At 42.6% G+C, this 20,428-nt stretch overlaps 2 protein-coding genes across 2 annotated transcripts; one reads left to right on the top strand and one right to left on the bottom strand.

Annotated features, from left to right (window-relative positions):
- The first annotated feature begins 5,875 nt into the window (after positions 1-5,875).
- LOC123180545 (phenylalanine ammonia-lyase-like) lies at positions 5,876-8,465 on the top strand. The gene has a single exon (XM_044592615.1). The coding sequence runs from the start codon at positions 6,118-6,120 to the stop codon at positions 8,242-8,244; it is 2,127 nt and encodes a 708-aa protein (XP_044448550.1). The 5' UTR covers positions 5,876-6,117; the 3' UTR covers positions 8,245-8,465.
- A 1,323-nt stretch (positions 8,466-9,788) lies between these two features.
- On the bottom strand, positions 9,789-11,654 carry LOC123180546 (putative pentatricopeptide repeat-containing protein At3g23330). Its single transcript, XM_044592616.1, has one exon. It carries the CDS (start codon positions 11,565-11,567, stop codon positions 10,077-10,079), a length of 1,491 nt encoding a protein of 496 aa, XP_044448551.1. The 5' UTR covers positions 11,568-11,654; the 3' UTR covers positions 9,789-10,076.
- Positions 11,655-20,428: the final 8,774 nt, after the last annotated feature.

Raw genomic sequence — 20,428 nt, 5'->3', positions numbered from 1 at the left:
ATTTCTCTAGCTTTGACAATTGACAAAAAATTAATTGTTTGAAATGGCCAGATACAAATGATACTGTTAGATTGGCCATGGATATGTAAACAAACTTGATTGTTGAAGTCTGCAAATGTATCCTTGCGCAGGGCGGTGGTCCCGTGGATGTATTTCTTTGCCAATTTTTGGTGTAAATATGTAATATTCTCCCTAGAGTTGACATTTGGGTTGTGATTCACGTGTGCAAATAGTCTATGGCTACAATATTAGAAGATATCCCAGGATCGGAATAATAATTCAGTTGGGGAACGGTCTGTTTGATACAGCTAATTCAGGAAAGCTTAAGTTAGTTAAAGCAATCAATCATTGAACTATACAACTAATTATTCTGTTTTTCTCCCCAAAAACCATTAGCTATTCTAAATTTCTGATAGCGACGGGTGCTGAACTTTAGTTAAATGAATTAAACTATATATGGATAAAAAAAATACATATTTTGTTAACAATTCGGTTCTTCAACTATTTTTACAAAGAAGATACCGTCTTCACTTATGACACAATCAAATTGTGACGATTTCTAGAAATCTGATGACATAAGAATGATTAACACGTTGAAACATGTTATATATGTAATCTAGAGGGAGAGCTATCCATACATGCAAGTGTATTTAAACAAAAAAGTCACTACATATGAATGAATAAATGAGAAAATGTCTATATATATATATATATATATATATATATATATATATATATATATATATATATATATATATATATTTGTGCATGTCAACATTCATCACAATCTTTCGCAAAAAATAATATTCAACTCAATCTCCATTTATATCGAATGCTTTTGCTATAACCTAACTAGCTGAGATTGAGTTGTGTCTCATTCACACCCATGACCGTCCGATTAGGCGTTGCCGTCAAGGTTATTTTCTTAGGGGGAGAAAAAGACACTTATTCAATGTTCATAGACATAGGTATACAAGATATATCAGGAGGACTGTTGGAATATCCGGCAAATTCGTAATTAGTTTTAGCAAATAATCCAGGATAGAACAGTAATTAGCATGCATAGCTCTAGCATACTAGATGAACAAAACAACAACATCAACCATAATTATAAACATGACCAGATCACGATGCACGTATTGTTCGTTGGTAGCCATGGTTGTTGCAGAAGCTATGTTGTAGACGACGACGTTGGTGAAGACCGGTCGAAGTAGACGACGTTGCAAACGCTAGTACTTGGCTTCGCCTGACTTGGATGAAAGACGACCTATGGTGAAGAACGCGAGCAGCCGCACAAAGCACTCCCCAAAAACCAAATTCACCTTCTCTAGTTGTAGGATCACAAGGACGAGAGGTTCCAAAGACCTGCTCCCCCACTGGCTGGTGCATGCCGGCGTTCGGTATGCAGTAGAGCGAAGGAAAAACCCTAGCTCATTCCGGTGTATATTTGGCTGCGGTAGGTAAGTCATGTATATAGGAGAACCCACGCGGTATCGCGTAGCGATCATGATCTCAAACTGACTTGATTTCCAAGTCCTAAACTACCGGACAAGAAAACAATCAACTTATCTGTCAAGAAATAAAAAAAATGGCAAAAGGAAGCTGCACTCCTCCAAGGCCATGACCGGATTTCGACGGACCATTCACGCGCATGTCGCATGCCCGCGCCCTTCGCCCCGGCCCATGTCTGAGCCGGGTCAGGCGAGCTGAGTGAGCGTGTGCTGTTCTCTTTCTCTCCTCATAATCATCACAATGTGTAGTGAGGACAATCCACTATATAAAGTGGTCTCACATCTCCTCCACTAGAAGTATGGAACTAAAGATTTACACTACCTCTTGCCATTTATTCAGGGGCCTTTGATATTTCTTAGGGTTTAGCTATTAGGCCTAGTCCAAATATTCTAGCAACCCTCCACCAGATCTCAAATGTTCATTTAGAGATTTTCCTGATTTCGCTACTTGTTTAATATACCAGTGTTTCATCAGAGATTTTTAAGCTGAACTTCTGCATAGAACTTTAAGCTACATTCATTCACTACTTGATAATGAAATATGTCTTAAATTGCAAGTTATGTGTGAACATGTTTCACTCAAAGTCATAATTACACAGTTTTGGCACCATGATTTTGTCAATTTTTTGGACTAGCGTATTAATTTACTGCCATGTGCGAGTTGTTGTTTTCTGCTATTTTTGGACTTTTCCAAGAAAACAATTTTTCAGGGACAAAAAGATCCAGGAAAAAAAAACTCCGTGAGATTCAAGCAATGACTGAGATAGAGCCACCTGGGCCCACCAAAGGGGCCCCCACAGGAAGCACGAGCCTTAGCCACCAAAGCGCCCCCTAGGAAGCACGCATCCCTAAGACGCGACCATGACGCATGTTGGGGTTGAATGGTGGCCTTGCACCGCCTTTTCACCGTCTCTTCCTTCCGTTGCCTTTATATATTTTCGAAAACCCCAATTTTATTTATCGAGGATTTTTTTCCACCACTATGACCTCTCTGTTTCTAGGAAGATCCAATATGGACGCCTGTTCCGGTACTCTGCCGGAGGAGGAATCCATCTCTGGGGCCATCTTTATCATCCTTGTTGCCATCATGCCTATGTGTGAGTATTCCTCCTTGGACTATGAATTCATAATAGTAGTTAGATGGCAATCTCCCTTGTTCATCAATAAAATGATCATATGAGCTTCTCTATGTAATTGTGATTCATCTGATGTAATTTGTGGTGTGTTTGTTAGGGTATGATGAATTTTCACTGATGATTAGATCTATACATGTTTTATTCGTAGATTAATATGAGTTCTTCGTTTCATCATAGACATATATGCTCTTCGATCTACTAGTTGTGCACTGACTATGTTTAGATGAATGATCTCCAAGAGGGAGTCATGTATGTTAGATGAGTTCAATATTGCAAGTAACCTATCATAGTAACAAAAAGTGGAAAAGGTTGGTACTATATTGTTACCACTAATGATGAAATGATAGTTGGGTAGTTGCTCCAGTGATGAGCTAGGGGTAAATACAGTATATTATGTCAAATCATGTCATCATATTTAATGCAATACTCTGTTTTCTCTTCATACCTTTGAGATGGATGCTCGATAGCAACCTTGGGGTGGAATAATAGTTATAGACGCAATTGGATGACGGTTATAGATACAAGATCATGATGCATATATGCAATTATGTCATGTACAATCGTAGTTATAAAAACTGCAGTTTAATTGATAAACAACTGTAATTTGTTTATCACACATGTGATATGCTTTATGAAGGGATTCCACTAGTGAAGTTATGGATCCCAGCCCATTCATATTAATTGTTGTCAACCTCGATCACTCTTTTTACTTCTTGTTTACAATCTGAACCGTTATTTAATTTTGTTGCAACCATCAATTCCTATCACAAGTTGCATAAATCCTTATAACTAGCAAGGCTAGTGAGACTGAGAATCTCATTAGTTTCGTTGTGGACCAAGACAAGTACCATAGTTATGTGCAAATACTTATCATTAGGTGCAATTCAAGTACTCTTACTGGTTCGATAAACTTTAAGGTCATCAATTAAAGAGGAATTGATGCTTGTAATAAACCTATGCATTTGGGGGCCAACATCTTCCTAGAAGAGAGGAATCAATGGTCTGAGCCGAAATGTGTGACGTGCCTCATCAGCGCATGCTTTGCCCATGGAAACCACGTGTAAGGTATCACACCCAGTTTAGCTAACCCAATCGTGCGCGATGGGTCAGGGATCACACGCGATCATTTTATTTGCACACGGTTCAAGTTTTATATCGTGTCTGATGTCTTCGTCGCACATAGTTTAACAGAAATGTTTGCGATAGGGGGCTTAATAGGACCGATCTGCACTAGTACATTCAAAAAACAAGTGGCGCACTCTCAAGTTCAGCACAAAATGGACATTCACGGGTCATCTTTGGTCATAAGTTTGAATGTGTCTGTATTGCCCCAGGGCGTCCTGATTTGGGCAGAGTCATGCATTTGAATGCATCGCGAGCCGCGTTGGTGAAAAGCAAATAGCAAATATAGGCAAGCGTTCGCGCGCACGTAGCGCCCCACCGCGTCTCCATGCGTGGCATCCGGAGGCTCATACATAAGTACAGGATAAGGACGGAGAGGGCCAGAGCCAGGGGAGGAGAACGGCACGCACGGACGCGGCGACGACGATGAGGACGAGCTTGCACATCGCCATGGTCGCGGCGGTTGTCCTGCTGCTCGCCGTGACGGCGACGGCGCATGTCCGGATGGACTTGATGGACGGCTACCGGCCGCAGCAAAGGAGGGGCGGCGGCGGGGGCAGCTGGTCTTTCGACTTCATGAAAGGCCTATGGGGAGGGTACGCGCGTTCCGCCTGTATATATAGGATCCGAATATTCAGTGATCGTCAGATTTTTAGACATGACAAATCAAGTGTTTTTTATGACAAATTATGTTCGTCATGGATGATAAGTTTTGTTGGCAAGTATGGTAAATTCACTTCAGTTTATTCTTTTTCCAGAAAATTACCGTGCTTGCAAATTAAATTTACCATCTTCGCACCAATATAAATTCCCATGAAAAATATTCGATTTGCCATGCCTGAAAAATCTAACATCAGAGTTTTAGCATTTCCATACATATATATATATACACACCTCATGCAGGTGCTGATATATAAATTTGCAGATGATTTGGCGGGCGCCACCACCGCAGCTTGCTCGAGCATGGTTTCATTCAGGAGTTCGATTGCCGGAGGAACGTACGTATACTGCATGATGCATGCGACGTATCTGGCCTAGATATAAGAATTTTGCTTGAGAACTGAAGGACAATATTTCTTATGACTTATGTTACCTATCTTAATTATATGTATGCTTCGTTCACTCTAGTGAAGGACAGGGCCGGTGAAAGGGGCGACCGTCCTGGCTCGCCCATGTAAGGGCCTCGGCCCATATAAGTACACATATATATGTACTGTAATTTCGTTTTTGAGCAAATATGTGTATTGTAAATTTTTCGATAAACAGAATTTCATTCGATCATTATATCAGACTGATACCACCGCATTGGCATCTGCATAGCATGACGCGCACGGCCATCACGTTCAAGAAAAGTAAAAGAAAACATTGTTTGATAGAAAAGGTAAACATAAAACAATCATGAGATGAAGGAGGTCATATCCGAAGACTACACCATCATTCATGATTGGATAAACCTCCTTGGTGATATGCTCCAACCGGGTAGTAGCCGTGGTAAAATTTCCCCCACTCTCGTGCTCTCTCAACTCTCTTTGTATCTTTGGCCAAAGACTTGATTACTAATATGTAGGTGAACGTCCTCATTTCCTTTCGTCAAGAATGAACAAGTTTTCTTCGCAGTGCTTTCCATTAACACCTGTCTCTAAAGTACTACTACGAGTATTCCAAAATAGATAGCCTTAGGAAAGTCTGCAACAAAAAATATGCAGAAATTATTTATTATTTAGAGAGGTAGCGCTTAACTCGCCAAAAGAAGAGGTAACGTTTAAAGTTAAATCTAGAAATCACAAAGACGATAATGGACAAGTTTGCTGCTGATTGGCTGGTTTGTAGGCATGCGTGCGCTGCAGCTCGTCTCCGAGTCTCCATAAGACCATAACAGACTTGATCAGCCGGAGACCATCGCCATCGGCTAGCAACCGCGTGCAGCGTCGACTCGTGCGTCCCCCTCGCATGGCACATCATACTAGTATATTAGTATCCCAAGTGTCGCGGCAGCTGCCTTTCTTCGTCTTCTTCTTCCTAGTCCGCACGCACGAGGCCACCAACCCATCTTCGTCGTGCCCACCCGGCCAAGTCCGGCGGTCAACACAACCATCCCGGTCGTCACAGCCCACACCAAATCTCCATCGCCACCCACCCTGCCGGCGCCACCTATTTAATCCCTCCCCCCTCCTCCATTCCCATCCAAGAAGAGCATCCCCCACCTCTCCTACCTCGAAGAGCTCTTCTCTCTCAAGGCTACTCCAGTCCACACATTCATCGAGCTGCTCCAGCTGATACAGTAAACACCACCAGTCTCCACCCGAGCTGCTCCATCGAGATTCCAAGACACAGCCTCGACCAAGACAATGGCGGCCAACGGCAACGACGGTCTGTGCGTGGCCGAGCCGCGGAGCGCTGCTGACCCGCTCAACTGGGGGAAAGCGGCGGAGGAGCTGTCGGGGAGCCATCTGGACGCGGTGAAGCGGATGGTGGAGGAGTACCGCAGGCCGGTGGTGGTCATGGAGGGCGCGAGCTTGACCATCGCCCAGGTCGCGGCCGTGGCCGCGGCCGGCGGGGCCAGGGTGGAGCTCGACGAGTCCGCGCGCGGCCGTGTCAAGGAGAGCAGCGACTGGGTCATGGCCAGCATGGCCAACGGCACCGACAGCTACGGCGTCACCACCGGCTTCGGCGCCACCTCCCATCGGAGGACCAAGGAGGGCGGCGCCCTGCAGAGGGAGCTCATCCGCTTCCTTAACGCCGGGGCGTTCGGCACCGGCAGTGACGGCCACGTGCTGCCTGCCGCCACCACGCGTGCGGCGATGCTTGTCCGCGTCAACACCCTGCTCCAAGGGTACTCCGGCATCCGCTTCGAGATCCTCGAGACGATCGCCACACTGCTCAACGCCAACGTGACGCCGTGCCTGCCACTCCGGGGCACCATCACCGCTTCCGGCGATCTTGTACCGCTCTCCTACATCGCCGGACTTGTCACCGGCCGCCCCAATGCCGTGGCTGTGGCTCCTGATGGCACCAAAGTTAATGCCGCCGAGGCATTTAAGATTGCCGGCATCCAGCACGGTTTCTTCGAGCTGCAGCCCAAGGAAGGCCTTGCTATGGTTAATGGCACGGCGGTGGGCTCTGGGCTCGCGTCGATTGTTCTTTTTGAAGCCAACATCCTTGCTGTCCTTGCTGAAGTTTTGTCGGCCGTGTTCTGTGAGGTGATGAATGGCAAGCCCGAGTACACCGACCACCTGACTCACAAGTTAAAGCACCACCCAGGACAGATCGAGGCCGCGGCTATCATGGAGCACATCCTGGAGGGCAGCTCCTACATGATGCTTGCGAAGAAACTTGGTGAACTCGACCCATTGATGAAGCCAAAGCAAGATAGATATGCTCTCCGCACGTCGCCGCAATGGCTTGGCCCACAAATTGAGGTCATTCGTGCAGCGACGAAGTCGATCGAGCGCGAGATCAACTCCGTCAATGACAACCCACTCATTGACGTATCTCGTGGAAAGGCAATCCATGGTGGCAACTTCCAGGGCACGCCCATTGGTGTGTCGATGGACAACACGAGGCTTGCCATCGCTGCGATCGGCAAGCTCATGTTTGCCCAGTTCTCGGAGCTAGTGAACGACTTCTACAACAATGGCTTGCCCTCCAACCTCTCTGGTGGCCGCAACCCAAGCCTGGACTATGGCTTCAAGGGTGCCGAGATCGCCATGGCGTCATACTGCTCGGAGCTCCAATTCTTGGGCAACCCTGTCACCAACCATGTCCAGAGCGCGGAGCAGCACAACCAAGATGTTAACTCCCTCGGATTAATCTCGTCTCGGAAGACTGCCGAGGCCATCGACATTCTGAAGCTCATGTCCTCTACGTTTCTGGTTGCGTTGTGCCAAGCCATCGACCTGCGCCACCTTGAAGAGAATGTCAAGAACGCCGTCAAGAATTGTGTCACGAGAGTGGCTAGGAAGACCCTGATCACAAATGACATGGGTGGCCTCCACAACGCTCGTTTTTGTGAGAAGGACTTGCTTCAGACAATTGACCGGGAGGCGGTGTTTGCATACGCAGACGACCCTTGCAGCGCCAACTACCCTCTCATGAAGAAGATGCGCGCAGTGCTGGTGGAGCACGCCTTGGCCAACGGCGAGGCTGAGCGCAACAAGGAAACCTCGGTGTTTGCCAAGGTTGCTACATTCGAGCAGGAGCTCTGCGCGGCACTGCCTCAGGAGGTCGAGGCTGCTAGAGGTGCAGTGGAGAATGGCACCGCTGCAGAACCGAACCGTATCGCTGACTGCCGGTCATACCCTCTGTACCGGTTCGTGCGCAAGGAGTTAGGGACAGTGTACTTGACCGGAGAGAAGACACGGTCACCCGGGGAGGAGGTGGACAAAGTGTTCATTGCCATGAACCAGGGAAAGCACATCAACGCTCTGCTGGAGTGCCTGAAGGAGTGGAACGACGAGCCTCTGCCTATCTGCTAATCAGGAGATGAAGAGATGATGCCGTGCTTCAGAATTTCTGAAAACTGATAATACTGTTGTTTGATTTTATTTTATGTTTCCACTTCTGAAGCGTTGATGCACGCAACGTTCTTCCGGAGCTAGAGCGTAAGCTTATGCTGATGTAAGTGAAAGGGTATAAATTTTCATGACAAATGTTCAATTTGTTCAAATGAATCCATAGAAGGCGGTCTACTGCTGTATTGACAAGTACAAATTTATCTATAATACTTACCACATTGCATTGCAATATAAAGAGAAACAACACCAAGTTCCGACTGGCATCAAATATTTATATTACTCCCTCTGATCCATATTACGATTATAATAGAGTATTCAAAATGTATACCATCAAGTATACACCAAGATACTATGATGAGTTGTAAGATACATCAAAGTAGAAATTATTCTGAAGTATGGAAATGCTAAATCATTTTACTGCAAACATCCGGCGACAGGAACTATATGCTTTGCATCACATTGATTGGTCTCAGCAAACATCTGCCCCCAAATATCTTATTGCAAGTATGGCTGCTATGGTTCTATCTTATAGGTAGAAATTTGGTCCTTAGGTCAACACGATATACTCAAAGCATGAAGATGTCCCAAATGCACAGTCTGACCCTCATGGAGTGAAGAACAACTATCCTGACTGAAGAAATTTCAATGTCCAGCACTATGTATCTCATATGTGTCGTTGGTGTCCTGATGTCTAGCAATCAAAACATATGACAAAGACAAACAGAACTGTGTTTGCATTGAAACATGAACACATTTTTTAGCAGAAGGGCTTACACTTAAGAGTTGGCAGAATACCTGGCCCATCTTGGAAACTGGACCTTCACTTCAATCTTGTTCAAGCACCTCCTTCTTGACTAGACTTTCCTTAAAACAAAAGGCAGTAGGAAAAACAGAGATCAGACCCTTACAGTCATACAGCCATAGCCATACAGTCGAACAACATACTAAGCAGATACTTACAAATAAGTACAAAAAGATAAGACCAGTGAAATTAAGGATTATTATCTCACATCCTATAAGGCCATCAATGCAAGTTTTTCTACGGCAGTAACAAAGGATTAACTTTCGTTTTAATCAAATTTAGGGCTTCTTTGTTTTGCAGGATTTGAAAACACACAAGAATAGGAAAAAGATAGGAATTGAATGTCATGGCATGTCGAACCCTATAGGAGTTAAAACACATTGAATGTGTAATAGAAGTTGTTTGGTTGAACCACAAGAAAAACACATGAACTTTCTTGAATGATTAGGTCATTGTCATAGTCATCATAGAAACAAAACCTTTTCCCATGAGGTTGGGCTCAATACAAAAGTTCCTGTGAAATTGCATGAAAAGTAGTCCATATGAAAAAAAATCTATGTACTCTAATTTTATAAATGAAACAAGAGCTATAGGGGGGTAATCCAAAGTAGAATCCACCAAAATACCTTTAGAATAAAAAAACACTTATTTGTATTGATGACATCTTACTATTTTTATGAAAGGAACAATATATCCATCTGTATCGACAATTTAATTTATGAAAAAACTTCTTCATGGTCAATTGAAAGCAGCACCATGGAAACCGTTGCATGTTGCATAATCTACAAAACAACATAAGCAAGTCACCGAAGCGTATCACCTTACTTATCCTCTTGCTGCAATCTCAAATTTCCATGGACATATTTTCATCTCACACCCTATTTGACAGCACTAGTAGCACTAGTTCTAAGGAAAACAACCAACTAGGACAATGTCTACTGTTCAACAAGATTTAAAATAGCTCTGATCAAAGAGCATCACCAAAAATCATCTATGGTTTTGGAGGCATCACCCATATATCTTCCTTCAAAGAATCAAGAGTCTGCAGTACATTAACCAATTCAGGGTGAGACTGATCAGCCATTAGAAATACATGAACTCCATCATGCAACTCGACCCAACTACATCCAGGCTCTTTCTTAACCCACTCTCTGTTCATGTTCTCCCTGATCATCCATGTCTCATGCCAATCGCCCTCCGATGCATGTTTACTTGATAAAGCAACCCAGTTACTGTGGTTCTCTGGATCAAGCTCGAGTAGACGGGACGCTGCAAGCTGACCCAACTTAGCATCCCCATAGATTCGACAGGAATTAAGTAGCGCACTCCAAGCAGCGATGCTCGACTCAAACGGCATACTCTCAATGAATTCAAGAGCATCTTCTAGGTGACCTCTCCTACAAATTAGATCTGCCATGCAACCGTAGTGCTCAGGCTGCAGCTTAACCGAGCTCTGGCCATCAAACAGAAACTTGAAGTAGCACCAACCTTCTCGAACAAGTCCGCCATGGCTACAAGCTGACAATATTGCAAGATATGCTACTCCATCTCTTTTGATGCCCAAACGTGCCATCCTATCAAACAAACATACTGCATCTTGCGCACGACCAAGCTTGCCGTAAGCTGAGATCATCGTAGTCCACAAAACAGCATCTAATGAAGGTGCCGCATTGAAGACAAGCTCTGCTGAATCAACACATCCACACTTTGCATACATATCCAGCAAGGAATTCCTTACAACCACATCGGAATCAAATCCTGCACCAAGAACCCGTGCATGCACCTGCATCCCCTGTTTTAACAACGCCAGCTCCCCACACGCATCCACAATTATGGCATACGAGAAGCCATCTGCGACAACCTCACAAGAAACCATTGACGCAAACAAGCCCAGAGTCTCCTCAGCTTGACCACTCCCGAGATACCCAGCCATCATCGAGTTCCACGCAACAATGTCCCTCGCCACCATCACCCCAAACACTCTCCTCGCATAGTCAACATTCCTGCACCTCGCGTACATGTCAAGAACCCCGTTCTCCACAACCGAATCGACCGGGCCATACATACTCATCTTCACAACCCTGGCATGGATTTCCTTCCCGGCAGCAAGGGCGCCCTGGCCAACCCCGGCACACGCGAGCAACCCACCGGACAGTGTGTACCCGTTGGGAGCAACACCGGATTCGACCATGCGCCGCAGAAGTGCGAGAGAGTCTCCGTGCAGACCCTGGTGAGCGTGGCCGGTGATGAGGGACGTCCAGGAGACCACGTCCCGTCTGGGCATTTCGTCGAACAGAGCGCGGGCGTAACCAGGGAGCCCGCACCGGAGTGCCAGGTGCGCGAGCGAGGTAGCTAGGATGGCGGACGCCGACAGGCCGAGCTTGAGGAGGACAGCGTGGAGGGGTTTGACATGGGGAGTGGAACGGCAAGTGGCGGCGGATTTGAGGGCGCCGGCGAGGGAGGTGGCGTCCCACTCCCACATCGGACACCTGCAGCCTGCCACACGATGTACGAGGCTGTCTCGCGGGAGAACGGTGGGGGAACCCTTTTGCTGGGCTAAATTAGGGACAGTTACTTTAGGCCTTTCAAGTCTGCTCAAGAGGCTCAGCCCACTTCGAGAAACTAGGTAACGAGGTCAACTGAGTTGACGAGTGTTCTTCGCGAGCCTCCCGCCGATCACTTGGGTGGGCTGAGAGCACGCGACATAGCGCGCTCCCAGTCATCGTTATGTGTCGGCTCTGGACGCTCCCTTCGGATTTTATTTTTATATTTTATTTTTTCACGTGTTTTTGGCTTTGTACATATTTTTTCTTTGTTTCTTCGGCTTTTTGATTTTACATCGGTCTTTCTTATCTTTTGGATTTATTTTTGCACGAAAAAATATGTTTTTTTTCTTCTACGGGAGGAGGTTCGATTTTGCTTTCGCGAGAGGCAAGGTTTTGCTTGTGCGAAAAAAGCGTGTTTTTTTTCCTTTCATGAGAGGCACGGTTTTGCTTCCGCAAGAGGCACGGCCGTGCCTCTCGAAAATGAAAAATATGTTTTCTTTTTTTTTTCTCTCACGAGAGACACGGTTTTGCTTCCGCGAGTGTCACGGCGGTGCCTCTCGAAAACGAAAAAAAATATGTTTCATTTTTTTCCTTTTATGAGAGGCACGATTTTGCTTCCGCGAGAGGCACGGCCGTGCCTCTCGGAAACAAGAAAAAGTGTTTTTTATTTTTTTTCCATGAGAGGTACGATTTTGCTTCCACGAGAGGCATGGTATTGCTCTATCGGAAATGAAAAAAATACATTATTTTTTTCGTGAGAGGCACAATTTTTTCGTCCGGTTTTTTTCATAAAAAAAAATCAACAAAACCTATCAACAGGGGATCTAGTTTTGAAGATCTCAACGCTAGGATTAGAAGATAAAACATTTCGAATAAATGAATCTACGAAAAAAGGGAAAACTCTCTTGCGACAAGTGACACACGTGCAGTACGCCACTTGTCGCAACCTTGAAGGTCGAAGTGATCTTTGGAAGGAATACTCCTTAATTAGTGATTTTGGAGGCCAACCTAATTTTGGAAGCGCCTACACACCTCTTCAAGCACTGATGTTTGGGCAAGCCGGCAAACACCACCTCTCTAGCTTGGCTCGGCCCATTTCACATTTTTTCCTCGTTCATAAGGTATGTCCCAGGTGGGCCAGGTCCTTGTTTGATTTGTCCACATAATTCTTTTCCCACAAATTTTAGGAATCATCTTGAAGATTCCACTGGTTTTTCCTTGAGCGGTATTTCCCTAATTTTTTTCAGGACATGTTTTGTTTGTTTTTTTCCTTTTCTCAAACTTGTTTCAAAATTAATGAACCTTTCTAATTTTTTTGAAGTTCTTCAGAAATTTATGGACTTTACCAATTACGAAATTTCTCATCATCCATGATTTCTTTCTTGAAATCCATGATCCTTTTTTGAATCCATGATTTTGTTCCAAATGCATGAACATTTCAAAATCCCCAAAGTTTCTTCAAATGTTGCGATTTTCTTTCAAAATCCACCAACATATTTCAAATCTATATTTTTTTTCAAAATCCATGAATCATATCCAAAATTGTGTTTTGTTTCCAAAGTCATGAACTTTCCTCAAAATTGTACACTTTTTCATATAAGTGAACTTTTTGACATTTATGAAATGTTTTCAAAACACACGATTTTGTTTTGAATTTTATGATTTTTGAATTCTATTTTTAAAAAGTCAAGGGAATATCAGTCAAATTGATCAACCAGTCCACGTCAACCAGGCGTTGGTGGGCCGGCCCAATACGTGCTTCCACGGGTGCCCCAATTGGCCTAACTGGCGCTTAAGGTGCTAGTTAGGAGCTCTCGTGCTTCAGAGAGATCCTGTGCGGCGCTTTAAGCGCCCGAACAGGTAGCTGGCGCCTACGGGCCCCACCTTATGGCCGGCCCATTTTTAGATTCCTTCCCGATCGTGCTTCCACAAAAAAAAAATTGATCGTTCTCCAGCGTACGGGTACGCGCTAGATCGCACTCCCTCAATAATAGTATTTTTAGTCCCTCAAACAAGTTTACCAATTTTCAAGAAAAAACACAAAAATGAAAAAAGTTCATAGATTTTGAAAGAACAATTCATCGACCTGAAAAAGTTTGTTGGTTTTAAAAAAAGTTCATCGATTTTGAAACAAAAAGTCCATCAATTTTGAAAAATGTTCGTCTGTCTTGAAAAAAAGGTTCATCAATTTTGATAAAAATTTCATTCAATTTGAATAAAGTTCATCAATTTTGAAAAAGTCCATCGACGAATCAAAAAGAATTCATTCATATAATTTGAAAAAAAAGTTCATCATATTAGAAGAAAGTTCATATAATTTGCAAAAAAGTTCATTGATTTAAAAAAAAGTACAGCGATTTTTTAAAAAGTTGATCCAAAATTTGAAAAAAAAAGTCATCGAATTCGAAAGAAAGTTCATCAAATTAAAAAAAAATCAAAATTGAAACAAAGTTCATCGCTTTTGATAAAATTTCATTGAAATAGAAAAAGTTCATCAAATTTGGAAAAAAGCTCATCGATTTAAAAGAAAGGTTCGTCGGTTTCAAAAAAAATCGTGGAATTTAAAAAGGAAAATAAAAAGCAAGAAGAGAAAAGACCAAACCAAAAAACCAAAAAAGAGAACCAAAAATTTGAAGAAGGATAAAAGAAAAAACGATAAAACCATCCATAAACTGAATTGTGAACCAGGAAAACCGATTGGGGAAGTGTTTGGAAGCTTCCCAAACGGGGGCATAGCGAACATGAAGGAAACCAAATAAAAGGAAAAAAACAAACTACCCTGCATCAGCGCGTGAGGTGGCTTACTGGTTTGAGTTGGTCCCTTGCAACCAACTCGTCGCGAGTTTGAACTACGGTGCACGCATCTTTTTTGACATTTAGAATTAGGAAAAAGACTAGAATGGGCCGAGCCCAACTAACGCGCCTGTGGGCGCCCGTTTGAAGAAACAGTAAGAACGGGATGGCCCGTGCTTCAGGCGCTCCCGGACGCAGATGTTATATCTCGCTTATAGCCAGGCTACCATAAGTGTTGCTGAAGGTTTTACCCCCGCGTTGTAGCTACTGGACCAGCCCGTCTTTAGGTTGGTTGTTGACTTCACTGGTTCTTGCTCGGGTTATTTTTCTTTTCATTTTGTTTTTTGTTTTTGTTTTTTTTTCGCTTTTTTTGTTTTCTCTGCCTTTCCATCGGTTTTCTCCGTTTCTTTCATCGATTTTCATTGGCTTTCATTTTCATTAGTTTCTTTCACGATTTTCATCAGTTTTCTTGCTTTGTTTCTTTGGTTTTATTTTCCTTCTTTCTTGGTTTTATCGGTTTTCTTAGTTTTATTTCGTATCTTTCTCAGTTTCCTGCATTTCCATTCTTTTGAATTAGCTTCTTTGGGTTTTTTATTTTCTTTATTTTTTATTTTTTATTGGGTTTCTTCGTTTTTATATGTTTTTATCGTTCTTATCGGTTTCTTTTTGGTTCAACACATATTAAATTTTTTCATACAACATCTTTTCTATACATCTGAAACATTTTCTATGCACACGGTTAGCATTTTCGAAATACATGATTAACATTTTTTGAGAACTTATATTTTTATGTCAAATTCCCATACACATTGTACATTGCTGTATATATCTAATATATTGTTTCTAATACATGTTTAACATTGTTCAAATACAAGTTTAACATTTTTTGGTACATGGTCAACATTTTTTCCATCCACATTTTAACAATTTTCAAATGATTGATTAGCATTTTTCAAATACAAAATTAATTTCTTTGAATACATGGTTAACATATTTTCTATACACATATTAATATTTTAAATGTTTAATTGAAATTTTTCCGATACATGATTAACATTTTTTGAATACATGATCAACAATTCTTTTATGCACATGTAACATTTTTCGAATGGTTGATTACCATTTTGTTCAAATGAAAGATTAACATGTTTTTTTTAATACATATTCAACATTTTTTCTATACACACTTGACATTTACGAATGCTTTATTAACATGTTTCAAATACTTGTTTAGCATTTTTATCACATGCTTGATTAAAAATTTCCAAATACATGATCAACTTTTTTGAAACACATTGTATATTCTTTAGTATACATGAGAAACATTTTCTTTATACACATTTAACATTTTTAAATGCTTGGTTAATATATATTTTTCAAAATGTTTTATGTAAAGTGTTTTTATAATATGTTTTATTTAAAATATTTGGAAGTATAAGCAAAATTAAAAAAGAAAACAAAAGAGAAAGCAACAAAAAATAAAGAAAACATGAAAATGAGGCTTTGGCCTCCAGTGCACCTGGGCCAGCCCATCTCGTGCTACCCTTACCCGAGGGCTCCCTTCTTTTGCTATAAGCGAGACATAGGGGCGCCCGCTCCCGAACACATTGGCGCTCGCATGATCTCTACACAGGCTGTGGCCCATTAGCTTTGACCGCTAGCTATATTAATTCTGCACTTACAGTTAGCTTTGAACCTATACAGAGGGAGGGTTTTGTTAAGGTGCATCCGCCGCTGCCACAAGAGAATTTACGGTGCCCTCGCCTCCGGCTGACAATTTGCCGCTGACAGGTTTGAGAACCTTGCATATTCAAGAGTTCTACATTTTTTATTATTATCGTCTAGTGATCATCGTATTTGTGAGAATAAATTTACTCTCATTCTTTTGATGGTGTTATGAGGTTAGAGAGTTTCTGTCCTCGCAGATCCGATTATTTGGATCTGATGAGTTGATATTGGTGTTTCAAACTTTCTTTGTTGGTTTGATTTTTTGTGGAGTTGAAAATTTTCATTGACATAATGGTGAAAAAATTGTGATCCGACGGCCTGCACTTCTAGGGATCATCCCCGGCCCAAGTACGTTCATCTATCAATGCTTCTCATCTTTTTGGATGGGCGGCTCAAGACGCTTTTAAAAACCATTAGTTGTAATGTTCGTGCGGGTGAAAGAGTTACAACATCGTTGCTCCAGTTCAATTGCAGTCTCTTTATCGAAGTCTTTGCAGTATTTCTTCTAACAGAGATTGCTACAGCAAAAAATGTGTTTTAAGAGATTTCTTTGTAATTCTTAGTCTAAGAGTTACTTTGAATATTCTTGGATCTTGGATCCAAATCAATGTGCCTGTAATTGTTATGAGTATGGATAAAACTATAGGTGTTTAAAAAAATTACAGTTAGCTTTGTCCGCTCGCAATCTATACACTTGTATCAGTCCCAGGTTTTTTATTTCGGACATTTTCTAATTGAAAATGATTTATTGAATTTGAAAAGGTCATTAAATTTGGAAAAGTTTGTAATTTATAAAAATTCTTGAATCGAGCATTTGGAAAAGTTCCATAAATTTGAAAAAATATTGTGAGTTTGAAAATTTCTCATGAATTTTAAAAATGTTCACGGTTTCGAGTAAAGATCATGATTTAGAAAAAAAGTGAATTCAAAACAAAGTCATGACTTTTAACAAATCACGAATTTGGAAAAAAATTCATGATTTTGAAAAAAATGTTGAATTTGGAAAACAGTTAGAGAACTTTGAAAAATATGTTCATAAATTTGAAAATAGTTTGCGAGTTTGAAAAAAACTAAAATAAGAAAAGCAAAAAACTTGTGCTGAAAAACACAGGAAAACCCCGTGAAACCTTCTAGATGGTTCTCAAAACGGGTAGAGACAAAAGAATGATGCTAATGTATGGCGTGAACGAGAAAGGAAGAAAAAAGGTTAATGAGCCGAGCCCAAGGTAGAACGGAGGTTGTACGTTAGTTGCAAAAATAATAGAAACTGGCACATAAACGTTAAATAGGAATCGTGGCTATTTTTGTCCTTTCCTAAGAAAAAAACCAATTTCTTGTCCGATTCTCAACAAAAAAACCATTTGGTGTTCATACACCTAAGAAAAAAAACCTAAAATTGTTATTGCCCTAGAAACACCTAAATTTGTTCACTTCCCCTAAAAACCAACCTTTTTAGATTCCCCTAAAAAAATGTGTTAATCTAGTTTTTCAACATATTGCAATGATTAAGGTGGAAATATATTAAATATGATATGGATGGGACAATTTAGTATTACATCCAAGGATATCAATCCGCATAAATAAGTAGTTTACATTTTTAGTTTCATTTAGTCAATCATTCCTGGAATTTTAGGTCCTCAAGATAGGGCCGTAGAGTGGTGGGCAAGACAATTCTCTCTTTTGTACTTTGTTTTATGATGAGTTATTTCATAGAGCATTTTTAATAATTATTGTTCGTGCGGCTCCAAATTACGAGGTGCTTAAATTCTAGTTATATATCGGGGTGTTACTTTTTTGCTGAAAGGTCTAAGGCAATATATGTATTAGATAAAACCAACACTTTTTTGCGCCTAGATAAAACCAACACCTACAATAACTTTCATACAAGAATAGGAAATTACAGACATATCCTTGAAGAAATCGTCACCGTCTTCCTTCTATATCCATCGATGGTGTGCCTTCGACAATGCTCATTGCCCGTGCTCCTCATGCGCCTCGCGTTCGTCCTCACGCTACGCTTTGCAAAATGTGACTGACGCAGTGCCACAAAAAATTTCAGGCACCTAATGTTTAGCAAAATTGCTAAAATAAAAATAGAAAATTTCTCCAAAGCGCACCTTTTTGCCTTGGTAGCTTGGTAGCGGAGATTTCCAAGCGAGGCTAGTAAACTTCGATGGAGGGATAAATGGTTTTTTTTGCGGGCGGGGATAAATATTGTTGGATAAATATTGTTGATAACCATCCATTCAACCCCAAAGCATAGTGTACTCCATAGTGACGTGCTACAATATTGATCCTTTAAATATCATGAACAATTATCAGCCTTTGGCCTCTATTACTAATTATCACATGCATACCTCCCGAGATGCTTACCTGAGTGGGAAATGTTTACCAAGCGAGTTACTTGCAGAGAACTTTGGCCTCTCTTACTAATTATCCCAAGCCATCACATGCATATTTTCAAGCGAGTTAGATAGGGTAAGGGCACGATTTACCTGGACTAATAGACATGTGCCCCCTACCCAAAGTGTCTTGGATCAGGTGTTTATGTCATGTGAGTGGAAACTTCATTCCGCCTAGCTACCTTGCACGTGATCACACGCATCGGATCTGACCATGTCCCCATCCTTCTATCCTCGAAGGATGAACGACCATGACCCCCATCGCATTTTCGGTTTGAGACCTTCTGGCTTCGTCAGCCTGGTTTCATTACTGAAGTGAAGGAGCATTGGGTGGCGGCCAAGGTGGAACCGCACCGAGCTATGTCGATGCTGGATGAGTGGCATCACCTCGCCAAATGCTCCAGACGGTTCATGAAAGGCTAGGGTGCTAATGTGGGGCGTGACCTTAGGGTCCAGAAGGGAGCCTTACTTGCGGAGATTTAGGTTCTCGACTTGCGTGCGGATGGTGGTGATCTCTCATCTGATGAGTGGGCTTTACGATACGGTATCGAAGATGATTTGATGGACATCTACACCAAGGAGGAGGAATATTGGCGGCAGTGGGGATCCATGAACTGGCTTTTATTCGGCGATGCCAACACGGCCTACTTCTAGGCCATCGCTAATGGTTGTCGTAGACGATGTACCATACCCCTATTATGGGATGGAGATTGGATGCTGAAGGAGCCAAACGACCCATGGGGCATTGCCCTTGCGGATAATATTTGGGTGGCTCAACAACGGGTATCCCAGGAGGAGAATAATTCCTTGCTTGCGCCCTTTGATGAAGCAAATGTTGAAGACTTCTCCAAGTCAATGAATCCCGCCTTGGCCCCGGGCACCGATGGTCTGCCAGTATGCTTTTTCCAAATGTTCTGGTCAACCATCAAGGGGGATATCCTTGCCCTTGTTCCTCAAAATTTCTAGAGGAACGTTGGATGTGTCACGCCTGAACTATGGGATTATCTCGTTGATCCCTAAGGTTCCAGGGGCATCGGATATTCAGTAGTTCCGCCTGATCATGGTTCTAAACGTGATCTTTAGGATTCTGGCCAAAGGGTACGCCACTAGGACGGCCCTGCTTGCCCCTTAGATTCTTCATCCTAACCAGACAACGTTCACCAAGGGACGGTATATTTTAGATGGGATCCTCATCCTGCATGAGGTCCTTCATGAGGTCAAAAGGAAACGCCTACGCGCGGTTTCTTTAAGATTGATTTTCATAAGGCATATGATACAGTCCACTGGTCCTTCCTTCGGGAGGTGATGTCGAAGCGGGGCATCGATCCCATTGGATTGCGCGTGTTATGCAGCAAGTGTCGAGCGGACGCACGTCGATTGATATCAATGGGGAGGTTCGCCCCTATTTCCACACGGCTCAAGGGGTGCTACATGGAGATCCCTTGTCACCCTTCTTATTCAACCTTGTAGTCGACGCCTTGGCGACTATCTTGGATCTAGCAAAAAGGGCCGACCACATTAGGGGTATCTGCCCGCACCTCATTCGAGAAGGGGGACTTACCCACCTTCAGTATGCTGATGACACAATCCTGATGGTCGAAGGCTTAGACGAGGACATTCAACATCTTAAGTTCATCCTCTTGTGCTCCAAGAAATGTCGGGATTGACAATAAACTTCGCGAAGAGCGAAGTGATGGTGTTAGGCGACACCGCAGAGGAATCCCTCCACATAGCCAATTGAATTATTTGTCGACTAGGATCATTCCCAACTACCTATCTCGGCTTGTCGATTAGTGATTCCCGTCTCCAGGAAAAGGACCTCCGCCCTACTGTATCCAAGGTTCAACATTGAGTCAAAGCATGGCAAGGGCGAT

Source organism: Triticum aestivum, chromosome 1D (assembly GCF_018294505.1).
Source record: "Triticum aestivum cultivar Chinese Spring chromosome 1D, IWGSC CS RefSeq v2.1, whole genome shotgun sequence".
In the NCBI taxonomy this organism is placed as follows: domain Eukaryota; kingdom Viridiplantae; phylum Streptophyta; class Magnoliopsida; order Poales; family Poaceae; genus Triticum; species Triticum aestivum.
This window is presented reverse-complemented; position numbering and strand designations above follow the sequence as displayed.

What these genes read in the sequence shown, in the direction of transcription:
- LOC123180546 (XM_044592616.1), bottom strand. Translation starts at nt 11,567, where the DNA reads ATGTGGGAGTGGGACGCCACCTCCCTCGCCGGCGCCCTCAAATCCGCC.
- LOC123180545 (XM_044592615.1), top strand. Translation starts at nt 6,118, where the DNA reads ATGGCGGCCAACGGCAACGACGGTCTGTGCGTGGCCGAGCCGCGGAGC.